The sequence below is a fragment of the Antedon mediterranea genome, chromosome 10 (assembly GCF_964355755.1).
Source record: "Antedon mediterranea chromosome 10, ecAntMedi1.1, whole genome shotgun sequence".
Taxonomy (NCBI): Eukaryota; Metazoa; Echinodermata; class Crinoidea; order Comatulida; family Antedonidae; genus Antedon; species Antedon mediterranea.
This window is the reverse complement of record NC_092679.1, coordinates 14,700,415-14,718,397: the sequence shown is the minus strand read 5'-3', so window position 1 is coordinate 14,718,397 and position 17,983 is coordinate 14,700,415. Positions and strand designations below refer to the sequence as shown.

At 31.9% G+C, this 17,983-nt stretch overlaps 1 protein-coding gene across 1 annotated transcript; it reads left to right on the top strand.

Annotated features, from left to right (window-relative positions):
• Positions 1–71: 71 nt before the first annotated feature.
• Positions 72–10,061, top strand: LOC140060349 (monocarboxylate transporter 12-like). The gene is made up of 6 exons (XM_072106511.1): positions 72–142; positions 3,745–3,823; positions 4,654–4,883; positions 5,483–5,626; positions 7,351–8,244; positions 8,874–10,061. The coding sequence occupies exons 3-6, from the start codon at positions 4,661–4,663 to the stop codon at positions 9,038–9,040; spliced, it is 1,428 nt and encodes a 475-aa protein (XP_071962612.1). The 5' UTR covers positions 72–142; positions 3,745–3,823; positions 4,654–4,660; the 3' UTR covers positions 9,041–10,061.
• The last annotated feature ends 7,922 nt before the right edge of the window (positions 10,062–17,983 follow it).

Below are 17,983 nucleotides of genomic sequence, written 5' to 3'. Positions count from 1 at the left end.
AGAAAATGAAATTACCCCCTCAACTTGATTTTTTCGTAAAGAGATATGCTTGGATGAATACGTACAACCAAAGAATATCTTTGGTACAACATAAAAACATGGATCAAACAAACGTCCATCCATCCATATTGGTATTTAAATGGTAGGTTTCTGTTTTTGTACTTAAAATAGTTAGTTTATTTGGATCCCGTTTAATTATTTATTATTATTTATTATATAATCATCTGTTAAATATGAGTGGAGTTATTTAATATCATACTTACCTTATTTATTGATTAGCTAAGAGGTGAGTGATTACAATTACAATACATGCCACCAGTCTAGACTAGTTCTGGTAGAATTCTGGTAGATATTATTATGAAATATGAACCAAACATTTACCATATTGGTTGAAAGAACTACATATAGTAGCTTCATGATATGATTAAAACAGAGTGAGAGGTAATATAAAACCCACACCATATCCATATCAGTACGAAAGTACGTACGGGAAACAAAAGTAAATACAAGTAAAGTAAAGTATGATTTTAAAAATTGAAAATTGTTTTTTTCCTTCAAAATGCAATAAACTATGGTTTTGATGCCTCCAAAGTAGTACTATTTATTTTCCGATGAATTTGGGTGACACTTCCGGCCTCAGTTTTAACCAGGCAAAGTTTGCATAATACCCCTTTTATTTATTCACATCAAAATGAAATTTCCCATTCTACTATCTTACAACAAAATAATGTTATTTAATACAGCGCAAAATGTAGGGCACTTCTAAGCGCTGAACAATAAACAGAAAAACATTTTTTAAAGCAAAAGATTATTGAAGAAAGTGCAAATTAAAAAGGTGGGATTTGAGGAGTTGTTTGAATGTAGTGAGCGATTCAGCAGCTTTCCTGATGGAGTATCGAAGGCCATTCCTAAAGAACAGCAACTGACCAGGAAAAGACACTTTGCAATAATAATGCTGATGAGCATGGATTGTAAAGCTCTCTGCCCATATATAGAAATGATGATGTCATATCACCACTATTTGGGCATATCACCGACACTACCATATTTGGGCACATCACACTTTTTTTGTCAAACTAGTTTGATAGAGCTTAAGGCAGTACTACAAACTGAAATAGATGTTTCAATTTCTAAACTACATGCATAGACTTTCGCAAATTGCAATGTATGCAAAAGGTATGACAGTAGGTTAAATGTACAAATTAATACATTTTTGCAGGCCTTAGTAAAAAAAATAAGCTCTATAAGATTATGTCCTTAGTTTGAAAATAAAAGTTTCATTTTTTTTTACTTTTTCTATATTGTTTTTGTGGAAAGGTCTCATCCAAAACCAAAGTAGCCCAGAAGACTACTCAGCATAAAGTTGATTTTCCACTAGGCGAATTTGTTCGCGCGAATCCAACGTTTCGAAGAGAAAAAAATCGCCTACTCTCTTTCCACTACATAAGCGAATAGCTGCGACGTTCATGTTCCTCGCGTGGTTGCTGAGCATTTCGATTCGCATGACTGCTCATGAAAGCATCATAACTCATTTACTGAGCTCTGATTGGTTGCGCAATATTTCGCTTCGCAAAAAGTAGAAACAATTCGAACTAGTAAATTTCGCTGCAGCGAAAAATCAAGGAACTAGAATTCGTCGCAGAAGGGAGTATGACAGACAGAAACTTGAATACGCATGCGCAGAGCATGACGTTTTCGATTCGCGCGAACAAATTCGCCTAGTGGAAAATCAGCTTAAAGCTTTGTCTACACCATCAACCTTTATGTGACAAAGAAATGTGATGTGCCCATATATAGACATGATGTCACTACTATATTTGGGCACACTTTTTATCAAACTTGTTTGATAGTGTAGACAGGCTAAGTCTATATTGTTTTGATCACCATCATAAGAGATTTAAATTCTGCTATTTTTATAATTATTAAACATTCCTTTTTCTTTGTCCAACTTTTATTTCTTAATTATTTATTTTCTTATTGCAGTTTATGTCAGAAAAATATCATATGGTTGATGGAGCAGTACAAATACAATTTCCTTTTTGCCAACTTTAAACAAAGAATGAAAATTAACTTATTAACTTTTGAACTCTCCAACTGATATTGAAATTATTAGTCATTTTCCCACAAACCTGGGTACGTTTTCTTACTGATCTTTGTCCATTATAATTCTTGTTTCTTTTTTTTTACTTCTGGCGAGAAGCAAAACTGTTTGAATAATTAGTTTCTCCTGCAAGAGGAAATTGATTGTTGACATACAATTGCTCAATGCTTTATGAAGGAGAGAGAGAGTGAACTTTGACCTATGAACTATGAGCAAGACATAACTTCCTAACATTAATAAATAACTAGCAATAATATGTAATTGTATGTGTTCACAGGGGCGGTCGCAGGACTATTTAAAGAGGGTTGCCCAAAGACTACAGGGCTGTAGACACTGAGAATTTGAGTAAGCAAATTATTAAATGACACCTCTAGATGGCCGCAAATGGTATTCTCGCACGTAAAATTCATGATAAATTGCACCTCTAGTTCGCCGGAAATGTCACTCACTCTATAGTGCGCTAGCAAACAGAGGATTGTAGCCTATATTATTCCGCCGGTAATAAAACATACACGACTAACAACAAGTTCATTTTGGATTTTCAGTAAATTACCAATGGTTTATTTAAGGTCAACACTGTAACTAATCCCTCACTATTCAATCAAAATGTTATTATTATATATATATTATATTATACTTATATATGCGTGATATGGAATGGATTGATAGTAAAACGTAACAAAGATACGTTCTTGTCTGGTTATTAATTAGGTATATTCATGCACTGATGAAGAGGAGGATTATTTTTGTAGCGTTCCATTTAAAAACAAATTTTGTTACAAAGAAATATTTTGGTTGTGAAGGTCGTTAAATTCGTTGGCGCCAGCGTTACTTCTTTTAGCAATTTTAACAATTAAGCTAACATCAACAATGATAAAATGCCCTACAACTCTGTAAGTGTACCGGTATAATTCTCTGTTACTACGAACATTCGGCTTAATTATTACGGACGTATACGTACGGAAATAAGATAAATAGGGCACTACACGGAAAACAAAACTATACGCAAAATTATGATTTGGCTTGAAAAAACGCAATAATTATGTATAAATCAACGACCCATATGACGGGTTTTTTCCGAACACAGTTAGTCTGGGCTCCAGACGGAGTTTTGTCTTAATATTAGTAAAAATATAAATATTTTTGCACATATGGCGTTTCATACGTGTATTACTTGAGTTTGGATACTTTCAGACAAAAATCAAAACGACGACGTGTGGAATGACATAAAAAAGACCATAAATACAGACTTGGAGCAAGTCTAGTACTCTAGAACATAGTTTGTGTTGGCCTCGTTTCGTACCTCTCAATCATCAGGAGCACAACAAGCAACTAGCCAATCAGAAATTCATTCTGCGCATGCTCAGAAACGTATCTATCTGCGCGGTATAGTTGGCCTATTGGTGTCTGATGTGCATTCTGCTAATTTACAAATATTCTCTTCCAGACTGGAGTTCTATAACGTATAAATAATATGGATATTGTATACGATGAAATTTTAATTTAGTGGCAAAACAACATTTAGTATGAAATTAAGGGTGTTGCCCGGGCCACTAGGGCAACAACCCTGGGTCCGCCCCTGGTTCATAGACTTGAAATAAAAATAACCTGACCTGAAATTTTGTACCTTACTTTTCTACAAGAAAATCAAGTACAGTAATTGTTACAGTATGGTAAAGATGGAAAAAAGAAGAAAATCAGAGTTGAAGTCCATATCATCAGGTAATGGAAAAATGTATCTAGAAAGTCTGTTCATTTAAGTCAAACATGTGTTCCATTAGACTAATACAGTAGTAACCGATTTATTTGGGACACCTATTCAGGGGTCACTTTCCTATGAAATGAATAAGAATGAATATAATGTATGTTTTAACACTACAAAAAAAACCTATTCAGGAGACACCTCTATTAAGGGGACATTTGGTGAGACACCTCTATTAAGGGGACATTTGGTGAGACACCTATTAAGGGGACATTTGGTGAGACACCTCTATTAAGGGGACATTTGGTGAGACACCTCTATTAAGGGGACATTTGGTGAGACACCTCTATTAAGGGGACATTTGGTTGGATCTCAAAGCCCCTTACTGTTTGATATTCTACAGTACCTGTATAATTATTAATAGCATTTTAATAATCCATATTTGTCTGTAATGTTTGTTCTATTGATACAATTATCCTTTTTATATGCAGGTACAATAATGAATTTTGATAACCATTGTTGAAATGTGTATATTATACTAAATATGCAAAATAATTATGATTTACAGACAGACAAGTTTAAATGTTAAACCAATTATTAAATTATTAATAAGTTATGCATACATAATTATTCCAATTATCATATTGTTTTTAGAACAATTAATTTTAATTATAATTAGATATTCTCACGATATGGTTATTGCCTAATCCTTTGCTATAAAATGAGCATATTATTTAAAGACTTACTTTTCTGTTTGTCTTGTCCTGTGGTAGTTTTGAAACAAATATTTTCAGATAAATAAATGGCAATATAACTACCTTGTCTTGGTTTATTGTATTCATATACACAGCATAGGAATGAAGGTCGAAGGTCAAGAAAAATATGGCTCTTCCTCTAAGAATCTTGATGGAGGATGGGGGTGGATCGTAGTCATGGGCGCCTTCTTTAATATGATACTGATAGTTGGATTCATGAACGGATCAGGTATTTATCTGGCAAACTGGAAGAATGACCTAGGCCAGAGTACGTCCATAGTCGCAGGTGCTATCTCCTTATTTCCCACCATAGTGTTGATGACAAGTAAGTTACAGTTTTATTTCAATTACTAATTACTTTTATTATTATTCTATATTAGCCATAACAAAAACAGAAAAGGAATTATATCTGTATAGGCCTATATACAGTCAATCTGTTAAGGTAAAAAAACGAGAGGTGGTTTGTCAACAGCACCCTCAATCCATTATTGAGAGAGATAAGGAGCTCAATGTGACGTCACAAGCGGTATCGCGTTTGGTGCCTACAGTATGTGTGTTGGCATGTATGTAGTTAAATGATGGCTTATCATTTGACTAGAAATCTAGCACGTACTGAGTACATAAGCTAGTTGTGTCTAGTTCATATATGAAGCTTTGTGATAACAAACAACGTAATAAATTCATTGTACATGTGAGGAACATGCTTTCTTGCTTTCCACCTCGACACAGTTTTGGTGTCTTCTAGGTCCATGCAATGAACAATGACACATCAAATGACGTAAATTTTTCCTATGTCGCCAATTGTTGCAAATCAAAAGCTTCCTAAATCACAGTACAATGACTGTAATTTCTATATAATATACTGACACAAATATTACAATTTAATGAAATAAATAAAGTTATAGGAGTTTATTTTAATTTTAGATTTTTTGGCATCATATTTAAGCAGACGATATGGAGAGCGTATTGTAATGTTTTTCGGTGGATTAATTGCGTCAGCTGGATGTATATTGGCATCTTTTTCAACACAAATTTACCATTTGTATCTTTCGTTCAGTTTACTTACAGGTGAGTCATGGGATAGCCATCGTCTGAATTGAATATTAATTCCTATTTATGTTCTCAACTTGATAAATGAATTAAATAGTCTCGATTTTCCAACCTTTTTACAGTTTTCTTACCAGAATAATGAAAAGCAAAAACATAATTATAAATTGTATATATATATATATATAATAAATATTCTCATATTAACAATTATTTACACTTGAAGCTTTTGTCTTTGTTTTAAATTTCCTGCTTTATAAGCAACCATTCCTGCTTTGTACACCATAGCTTTTGGAGGCGTGCCTTTATAACTATGCCTTTTGTTTGTTAACATCTTTGATTGGTTGATTTGTTTTATTATGTAATTTTGTGACTTATATATGTTATCCTTTGTTACAATTCTTTTCACCTGATGATGGGCTATGCCCGAAACATGTCGTTAAAATAAATCTATATTGAGGCAGTTTTAACTTATTTGATCTTGATTTTTTTCTATATCCTGCCTATGCAGCTCTTTGATTTATATATATATATATATATTTATACACCCAAACAAGTTGAATTAACCGCCTCAATATAAATATTAACATGACATGTTTCAGGCATACAGTATAGCCCATCATCAGGTGAAGAGAATTGTAACAAAGGATAACACATATCAATCACTAAATTACATAATAAAACAAATCAGCCAAGCAAACATGTTAACAAACAAAAGGTATAGTTATAAAAGCACGCCTACACACAGGCATAAATATGGGTACCTAGTACATTGGTATAGGTCAGGCACAACTGAGCTGATTGCTGGCTGGCTGCAACAGAAAGCATTTAGAGGCTTTGTGCATTAAAGACACTAGAACTACATTTTTTTAACTTAATATAAGGTCACACTAAATTTTATGTAAAAACAAATACTATCCATGGACCTTATTTTTTTTTTTTTTCTCTTTTGTGGCGCAAACACCACTTTTATTCACATTCATATTATCTCACATTACTATCCATGGACCTATTGCGATATTTAAAAATATTTTTAAAGTAAATAAGTTGATTCTAATAATTTTAGTAGCCCGCTATAAATCCCAACATGCATCGCACTCACTTTAACAGCTTGCGTGAAAAGGTAAAAAAAAAAAAATTTAAATTGTATTATGTATCATTGTCACGAACTCCCTTTACGTATGCTTCCGAGCGGTTGAAAATACTTTAGGAACTCCCTTGTGACATAAATGTATACACACAAAACTAAAAAAAAAGCTTTAATTTCAATCAACTTCAACTTTCAACAATCCAGTAAGCACTTTAAACAACAGCTTCACAATAACTTTTACAATTGAATATCCAACAACCTTACAATAGTTTTACATCCCTTTATATACAAGATGTTCCTATCCTTCTAGATCGTTTATACTTCTTATTCTATTGGATTATAGTTTCTATTAATAGCACTTCTGGGATTCTCCTGATTGTTCTTATATTAATTATACATGGTTTCTTAAATCAAAATATCTTATTCTAGAATGTTCATGTAGATACTTAGATGTTACTGTATTGTTAAGGACTGGTAATTTATTACAATCATATGTACAGTCTTAAAGTTTAACTGATACAAAATTTCTATAGCAAATAGAAAATTTCAGTAGTTAATTCTTATATAGTGCATAAGCAGACTTTCAATGCACTGTACATAAATTGAAGTAAAACTTGAAAATAATGAAACGGAATTTTTTTTTTTACAATTTCAGGTATTGGATATGGACTTGCCTTCCAGCCAACTGTTGTCATGCCAATTTACTATTTCAAAAAACGTTATGCAGTCGCAAACGGACTTGTTTTCTCTGGTGCTGGAGTCGGAATGGTGGTTTTACCGCTTCTATTGCGTGTCTTAATCGACAACTACACTTGGCGAGGAACGTTTCTCATACTAGGAGGGGTTTCATTGAATATGTCTGTCGTGGCCCGATTGATGCGCCCCCTTAAGTTAAAAGATAAAAATGAAATTGAAAAAGATGAGGAAATTAATGAAAGAGGCGACAATAAGAAATATGACAGTAAAATCAAGGATGAAGCAGAAGATATAAGTTTATCTTTAATGAGCGTGGAACAGAAAAAAGAGAATTTTGAGTATAAAAAAACTAATTATTCTTCATTATTGAAAGGATACATCAAGAAGTCTACGTTCTGGTACGTTTTTACTGATAGTTGCTGCATCCTGGTTGTCATGGTGAAAGTATTCATGGCCTTTGGAAGTTTGCCAGTGGTTGTCCACTTTCCTTATATGGCCACAGTTTCAGGAATAACAGAAAAGAAAACAGCTTTGTTGATGTCCATATTAGGAATGGCAAGTCTATTCTCAAGGATTTGTCATGGATTTTTTGTGGATAAGTTCTTCTCCGTAAATACCTTAATGACTTTTGCATTGTTTTTAGGAGGCATTATCGCTCTTCTATGTCCTGTCTCAAACTCTTTTTCATGGCTCTTAGTTGTTGCGATACTATTTGGATTAGCAAACGGAATCTACAACCCTCTCATTGTTCCATTTGAAAGAGAATGTGTAGGCAATCAGATGTTATCAGCCACACTTGGTATCACTTTTCCCTTATTAGGTATAGCGGCTACCATAGCTGGAATCTTTAGTGGTGAGTATTATTTCCTAACCAGATCTTTATTCACACTGGACTTTACTTTGTAAGCCTAACTGTATAGCTACAGTATGTTGAGGAAGGTGGATAGACCTCTTGGTTAGTCTGACTAAGAAAGGTCCAGTGTGAATGAGGTTTTTTCACTGGACTTTATTCAGTAAATTTAATCTGTTTTGTTCAGCCTATTTAAATCTTCCAGTCATATACATTGCATTGTTTTTACCAAAAATAAAGGTACCACCTAACTAACCAAGAGTTGTAAAATCAACTATAGAAAATGCTGTGCTGTTACTGTAAATTAAACCGATCTACATGGTTGCATATGATTTTTAGCTCATTGAAATAACTTGGTCATTCTTCCTGAGTGAATTTCACTGTAAACCTAACTAAAACATGCTTGAAAACTGACCAGTTGCTTAGTTTGACCAAAAAATGTCCAGTGTGAATGAGATTTTAAACAAAATGGTGTTTTTAAATAAGCCGTGGGTCCACAAAGGGATTAATCATCCAATCAAATGACAAGCACCTATTTAGGTGACGATTTGCTTACTGTAATAAAAATTACTGTAATATAATCGAATGTAATTGAATTATTGTAGTGTAATCAATTGTATCATTTTTCAAAGGTTGGCTGTATGATTATACCAACAACTATGATGTGTCTTTTTACTTTGCTGGCAGTACCCACATCTGTGCAAGCATCATTGTTCAATGCCTCGATCGAATAAGTGTGAAAAAAAGACGGCAAAATTCTATTAAAATGGGTCAGTTAGATGTGGAAAGTATATTTTAATTCACCATGTTTTCACAGAGATACTGTATCTGTTTTTTAACTTATGCAACATATTTTGTAGTCCTTGTAAGGCTTTAAGTGCTGGACAACGGAGCGGTGTGTAAATGGTTCCTCTGCTTTTCTTTCTTTTTTGGTTATTTTAGGATATTTTATGTATCATTTTTGTGTTCTTAGAAACATTGCATTAGGTGCTATATAAGACCATTATTATTATTTTTTTTTAATTGTTGGCTTACCAAATATTTACCTGGATAGGAAATATCAACAACCAAAAATAAAGTATACACACTGAAAGAGAGTATCTACCGAAGACAAATAGCGTGAGATAATGACAATCAAGTAGACTACGGTCGTTTAGACTCACAAAAGTTGAAATTATTGGTCAAAATTACTGATAGATTCAAAGAAGATATTTTTAATCTGACCTTTGACTTTATGCGCAGGTACCGTTAAGCCACGAGTCTGAACATTTGTTTATTTTCATTTCATCAAAGATTTTGGAATTGTGGTTTAGAGGGGTTAGGGATGAGGGTATAAAAGTATGAAGTGCTAACTTATTTCCTATCTTATTTTTAAAATGTTTTATATCATACACATCCAACAAGTAACTTGCCAATTACAGAATGGATAAACTATTCTATAATTTGATTGTAAATGTTCATCTGGTTTGTAATTAACAATGTATATAAAATTCTTTATATCAAACCAATGATTCAGAAACCGTCAAAACAAATTTTAATTTATCTTGCTTATAAACCAAGTCTCATTTGAGGTTTAGGGAGTGGAGTTGAAAGAGTCATGAGTTACTAAACCCTGTCGCTAGGTCAGGATTGAACCCTGGACCTTGAGATTGGAAGGCAAGCATGTTAACCATCAAGCTACAGCTCCACTACATTTCCAAAGTTTCTATTACTATACCATGTATAACTATCAATACTGTATAAGCATTTTTTTTAAAACTTGTCTAACTTTGTGTTTGTACTATATTTACCTATTGTATTGTGTATATTCCATATGTTTCTCTGTTTCTGTTGTTGTTGTTGTTGTTTTTTTTGGTACTTTTTATCCTCGATTTTATTTATTTTAATGTAAATGTCTTATAATTAAGCTTCAGCTGCGATGATATGCAATAAACAAACAAAAACTCGGGCAGAAATCGTGAATAATTCAGATTAATTATGGTATAATAATATATAATAATCTTTATTTGAATAATGACTTCTTTATAAGGGTGGCACACTTATCAAATGGTGCAGTCAAGATCAAAACAAAACTTTAAAACGACAATAAATATACAAAAGTAACTAAAAAGTAATAAAAATAAATCAAAAAACTAATTACAGTATGTACTGTAAGATTAAACTTATAAAGAACACAATACAAAACTTACTTATGGAATCGAGTCATCAATCAATAAAGATTTTCCACAGTGTTTTACTTAATGATTTACAAAAGTAAAAAGTCTATTTTGGAAATTATAATATTGTTATAAGTATCATTTTCATTTCCAAGGATAAAATGTGCTTTTTCAAACATATTGAATATGTTGTATGACACAATTGTCTGGACTTATGTTGTGGAAATTAGGAAAGTAGTAAATTTATTTATAATATTTTTTAAAATATAAATTTCATAATTTATATATTTTAAACTTCATTTTCTGAGACAAAGTTATCTCAGACTTTGTATTTTTTATGGATAATAATAATTGAAATAGTGTACAAAGTTCATTGTTACAAATGGTTTTCATCCCATTTAAATGGACGAAGCAATGAGATTAACAGTATTTTGCTAAAGGAAGCAATATGCACAGACAGGTCTCTACCAATGTCTCTCATATGCTATTGTGTATACTCTGGTATACCTTACAATTATGTTATTGATTTTTCTAACCACATACAATTTAAAGATGTATTGTCCCTTTGACTAATTCCAAAAAAATAAAAAATAACAGACTTCGAAAAAAGGTGGGTCATTTTGAAGTATCATAATAGTTATTAACTATCACCAAAAATTTATCGCAAAAAAAAATAAATTAACTGAAATACAGACGTTTTTTTGTTAAAAAAATAACTTTGACTGGAAGTCAAAGTTATTTGAAAACATATCCCATAATGAAACGCGCTTGTTTGGCTACTCTGTATGCATAATCATAAAACTTCCTCACGATCTGTGTGAAAATACCTTCTCAACCGTGACGAGTTGTAAACAATTGTAATTAGCATATGTATAATGCGTACTCGTGGTTTGAAATCTTTGTTTACTTTCGCTTGCAACGATTTTCCAGAAGAAACAAACAAATAAACTAATTTACCTATTAATTACGTAAACTTGTTGCTTTTGGCTTGAATTTTCGACTTAAAGTGAATAACTTTAATATTACTTTGATATGGCCAATTTAAATTTATAATATTTTGACCTTCATTTTTTTGTGTTTCAAGGGACAATGCATCTTTAACGAATACAAACATGGTTTAGTCACACTTGTGAACAAGAAGGATATTGTTTAAAACCAAGAATTATTGTATTTCCTTTTACGTTGGCAGTTATCTCAATTTGTAATATGTTATAGCCAAGGTTGTGTCTATAAACATTTAGATCTCTGTCAACATTTGGAGTGTAAAGTATTCAAAAAAAGTAAGTAAACAATTTTCCTAACTAGGCATCTTGAGGGGAGGGGGAGTTAGAGAGAAAGAAAAGGACTTCCTACTTGTTGAATTGGAAGACATGAACTTTCACATTTTTATTATATTTATTAAAATATGATGCACAAAATTGAGTTTCCAAAACTTCACATGCATTTTTATTGGAATACATTTGGCCATAATACTAGTTCATACACATTGCAAGATTGATGGTCAATTCTGGTAACAATTTATAACATTGTTTTGGCATAATTAGATATCCGTGTACATAGTTAAATACACAAATGTAATGTGTGGTTTGATAATCAAGGCATAAACAGTAGTTATTTTGATTTTCTAGATGGCTTATAACAGTAAGATGTGTTCTACTCATAATCTAGAATTAGAGTTCTTCTGTTCAACTTGCAAGAAAGCTGCTTGCACAGAATGTGAACATTTTCTGGATTGTCAGCAAAAACATGAAATGATTAAAATGAAGTATGCTATTGATAATTTTAACCAAGAGGCAACTGAAGTACTTAAAATAGCTGAGGAAGTAAAAAAGGATTTGGATGACACTTTTTATTTGATTACTGAACGTTCATCTCACTTCAAAGATCAGGCAGAGTTATGCAGAAAAGCTATTGAGGTTCAGGAGAAAAAACTTATCCAAGCGTTGAAAGAAAAAAGTAAGAGATTAATTTTGGAACTTGAAGAAAAGGAGAAAAAAATGGAGGAGGGCACCACTGGTCAATTTGAAGATCTTGATGCAAAGAGAGATCAGGTGAATGATGAAATTAAATCAGTCAAATTGATACTAAACAAACCAGATAGATCTAACACTCTTGCAAACTATAAGACAAATATCATTGATGTTAAAGATAAGGTTTGTGGTATTCATCAATCACTTCATGAAATATGTGTTGCACCTACTTTTATTCCATCTACACATATAAATGATTTGATAAATCAAGATTGCATCGGTAAAGTTTCAATTGTTAATACAAATTACACAATTGCAGAAGCAGGCAAACCATTTACTGTCATAAAGAGTTGTACATTTGAAGTTAAAGTATCAAGTTTCAAAGAGGGCGTAATTACAGCTGAGTTGATTTCTGAATCTGGTAAAGAATATGTCTCCAAGATCAAACACAATGGAAATGGAGAGCAAATGATAACATTTAGTTGTACTAGTGAAGGTGATTGGCAGATGAAGTTCAGTGCTGGAGGTTATCAGGTTAAAGGATCTCCAGTGAATATTAAGGTGGAACTTCTTGGACTTGTGAATACCATTGATAACATTGCACAGTATAAAGACCATCAAAATGAATACAAAATCATGGATGTTGCAGTAGACATGGATGGATGTATATTAGTATCAAGTGAGAGCAAAGAGTTGTTGAAATTTGACCAATCAGGTAAATTTAAAGGCAAAGAAGAGATGAGGCGAACTGTGAGAACAATGCATCAGATGAGTGATGGTAGAATGGTATTCACTGATGATACAACTTGTGTTACATTATGTGATGACAATTTTCAAGAAATTCGCAAATTTGGTCATGGAACATTAACATATCCATTTGGCTTGGCAGTTAACAAGGAAATAGAAGTCTTGTATGTATCAGATTCTGGAGCTAATTGTGTTTATAAGTTCAATATCAATAATGGTGATCTGTTAGGGAAGTTTGGTTCAGAAGAAATTAAAATGAAAGAACCACGTCATATAACTTTGACTAAAGACGGCCATCTCATTGTTTGTGCCTGGTACAATAACAGAGTATTAATTTTTGATGAAAATGAAAAAATAGCAAGAAAACTCAAAGGAACACTTACGATCATAGGACCTTTTGGTGTGGCAGTGGATAAAGAGGAGAATATAATAATATCAAATGCTGAAGTTATAAACTTGTTTGATAAAAATGGTTGTTTTAAGAAGGACATCTACATTAGAAAGTTAACTTGTAAACAAGCTTATCCAAGCATATGTGTAATGTCAAACAGTCCACGAAAGATAGCGGTGACTGATAGTGTATCAAAAGATGTTAAAATAATTAACTATTAAATGAGTCTAATCTACTTCCTGCTGGACTAAATATAGATACACTGAACTCCTTCACGTCCCTCCTATTCTTCAAATGACTTTCGAAAAATGTGTAGGCCTACACTGGTTTCAGTTTCAGTTTAATTCCGGTGAAAAATAGTTTAGGTGATGAATGTTATAAACTGTATTACACCAACATCGACATTCACAATATGTGATTTATCTACATTCATCAAAACCCAGCAACGAAATTATGCTGCACATCTAATTAGATCCGATAATGATCGGATGACAAAAAAGATATTCTTCCAAGATGACAAATGCTCGAAGCGTGGTAGAAATACGAACACGTTATTTAAACAAGTTCTAGATAATGTTGGAATGGTCAAACAAGCCTTCATTAACAACTCGAAGGCCCGCTTATTTTGAATCGGCATTTATTTATTTATCATATGCCATCTAGAACACTGTCAGAGTTAGAGATTAAATTTTTATATATATAAAAACCGATGTTCCATGAGAGAAAATACAGAACAAAGGAACCGTCTGTGATTAACACCTCGCTAACAAAATAAATTATATAAAAAAAATGAAATGAAATATGTCGAAAAGAGCGAAAAATGCCAGAGGCCTGAGGTGCTACTAAATTGGCCTTTTATTGATTTTTCCAAGGAAAGTCAGCATTATAGCTCACAACGTTTCCATCCGATGATTCGTGTAGGCCTATTAGTATTTGTAGCCTTGTTAAATGTTTACCTTGTTGAATAATCGGCTATACCTCAATGAATAGAACAGTCAATCAATTATTTTGTTTCATATTCATATTTAGTTCTTCAAATCGTAATGTATGTAATTAAATTGCTTTTGTTCATTATAACAGTTTATTAATAATATAAAACAGATTATGCTAGTTTACAGATATTAAAAATGGGGATTGAAATTTAGGGAATACTATGTTTAATTATGAAATGGTAGTTTTTGATAGTCAATTTAGAAAAGTTTGTAGGTATATAACTTTTGTTGCTTTGAAATTATTTGTTTCTTTTTTTTCTTTTGAATAAACATTGTGAGACACATAAAATGTTGATAATTTACCAGTTTTTAAATCACTACGCAGATAGGAAACACAGCAAACATACACCTCCAGTCAAATTATAACAATGATAAATTTTATATTTCATAACATGACATTTTCCGCTCTCAATGCCAATGTATTTGATTGATATTGGTTTAGATTCCTGGCTTACAACCATAATGAAAAACATCTGCTAAATGTTGATTATTTCGGGAATAAATAAATTAAGTTTTACTGCAGAAGTGAAAGTTAGCTCAATACAACTACAAAAATATCCATGATGAATACATTTTTTTTCAAACTTGATTTGAAAGTGTCATTTTTTCTGAAATAGATTTGTATGCAATTTTCAAATGGCTTAAACTGTTAAAAAAAAAGGTATAACTGACCGATTTGTCTGAAAGTATTACTACCATGCAATTTAACCAATTGAAATATGATAAATCAGAAACGTTAATCAATAAGATAAGATTACTGATAGTATTACAAAATTGTAGCAGGTTATAACAGAGATTGTGTCATTAGCTCTTGTTTAATATTTGGAGAACAACATATTCAGCAAATGTAAGTAATGTTTTTTTTTCTGTAATCAGACCTGAGTATGCAGCCAGCTGGGTTGATGGGAAAGGGTTTAAAAAACTAGAAATAGCTGATACAATTTTGTATACTAGTGTAAGATATAAAAAATTATCAATGTAAAATGTCAGTAATATAGTATAGACTAAAACTTTAAATAACTGGAGGCAATCCATGATTCTAACGTTTCGATTTTTATTTGATCATCAGCAATTATCAATGAACAATAATTCCAAATGTCAATAAATATGTAACTATATTATTATGATTTCATTTCACCATTCGTAATAAATAAATGATAATTGTTTTAAACTTTTAATTTACCAGGTAAGGATTAAAAAACGGGAACAACCTGTAGTGTCTACTCCAGGGCACAGGCATGTTGTTGTGGCCTAGCAGCGGATTAATTGAACTAAGAATCTACTTTAAAACAGTAGATGTGTTATTAAATAATTGTTAGTATTTATCTATGAAAATTAATAATGTTGAAAATGATAATCATTCAAATCATAAACATTTGTCATTTGTATACTCATTTTCAAGAAAATTGATTTGATAATCAAAAATGAAAAACAAAAATAAGGTATTTGTATTTTTTTAGATGGGTTCTAAACATTTCTTCTGTTCAACTTGTCGACAAAAACATGCTATTTGTACTTTTAACCAAGAGGCAACTGAAGTACTTAAAATAGCTGAGGAAGTTAAAAAGGATTTGGAGGAAACCTTTTATTTGATTAGTGAGCGTTCATCTCACTTTAAAGGTCAGGTAGAGTTTTGCAAAAAAGCTATTGAGGCTCAGGAGAAGAAAGTTATCCAAGAAGTTTCAAGCAAAAAGTAAGGAATTAATTTTTGAACTTGAAGAAATACAAAAAACAATGGATGAAGATATTGCTGGTCAATTTGATAATTTAGATGCAAAGAGAGATCAGGTGAATGATGAAATTAAATCAGTCAAGTTAATACGAGACAAAGCAGAAGGACCTAACGCTCTTGAAAACTACAAGGCAAGTATCCTTGATGTTAAAGATAAGGTTTGTGGTGTTCAGCAATCATTTCGTGGAAAAACTGTTTCACCAAACTTTATCCCATCTACACAAATACATGATTCAATAAACCAAGATGGCATCGGTGAAGTGTTAATTTTTAATACAAATTACAAAATTTCAGAATCGGACAAACAATTGACTGTTGCAACAGGACAACAATTTGAAGTTAACGTATCAAGTGTTAAAGAAGGTGAATTAACTATTGGTTTAATTTCTGCATCTGGTCAAGTATCTTCTACTAAGTTCAACCATCAGGGAGGAGAGCACATGATAAAGGGTAAATTGTATATTGAAGGTGATTGGAAGATGAGGATAATGGCTGGAGATTATCAGGTTAAAGGATCTCCAGTGAATATTAAGGTGGAACCTCTTGGACTTGTGAATACCATTGATAACATTACACAGTATAAAGAGCATCAAAATGAATACAAAATCATGGATGTTGCAGTAGACATGGATGGATGTATTTTAGTATCAAGTGAGAGCAAAGAGTTATTAAAATTTGACCAATCAGGATCATTTAAAGGCAAAGAAGAGATGACTCAAAATGTACGGACAATGCATCAAATGAGTGATGGTAGAATGGTATTTAGTGATGATACAAATTGTGTTGTATTATGTGATGACAAGTTTCAAGAAATGCGCAAATTTGGTGAAGGAACATTAAAATATCCATTTGGTTTGACAGTTAACAAGGAAAATGAAGTCTTGTATGTATCTGATTGTAATGCTCACTGCGTTTATAAATTTGATATTAACAATGGTGATCTGTTAGGAAAGATTACTTCAGAAGAAATTAAAATGAGAGAACCACGTCATATAACTTTTAGAAAAGATGGGCATCTGATTGCATGTGATACACTAAAAAACAAAGTACTAATTGTTGGTGAAAATAAAAAAATAGCAATCAAAGGATTTAGTTTTCCTTGTGGTGTGGCAGTGGATAAAGAGGAAAACATAATAATATCCGATCAATTTGGAGTCAGATTATTTGATAAAAATGGTTGTTTTGACAAAGTAATTTTTCAAAGAAAAAAAACTTGGAAAATTGCGTATCCTAGCATCTGTGTAATCTCAAACAGACCACGAAAAATAGCTGTTACTGATATCACATCAAAAGATGTTAAAATAATTAACTATTAAATTCACGGGATTTAATTTAGATACCAAAGGAGCACTTAAAAAACTAAATACAAGAATACAAAAAACATAGTACCTTCACTAATTCAATTCAATTCAACTAAATATTTATTCCTTCCTTCAAGAAAATGAGGTAAACATAATAAATTCTAATAAAATAAATAACAGTCAAGAATGAAAAAATTGATGATTAAAAAGTATACAGATATCAATAAAAGAAAGTAGGCAGTGGCCAAGAAGATAGAAATCTTGTGGCGGGCCAGCCTATTTTATACAGACACAGGTAATACGGACTAAAATTAAAAATAACAGAATTCAAAATACAGGACGTATGGATAGGGACATAACAAGACAGCAAAAGGAGGAAAAAAACAACGATCAACAGAAAGACAGCAAATCATATCCTGACCAAGAATTGAAAATAAACTTGTTTGATTATGA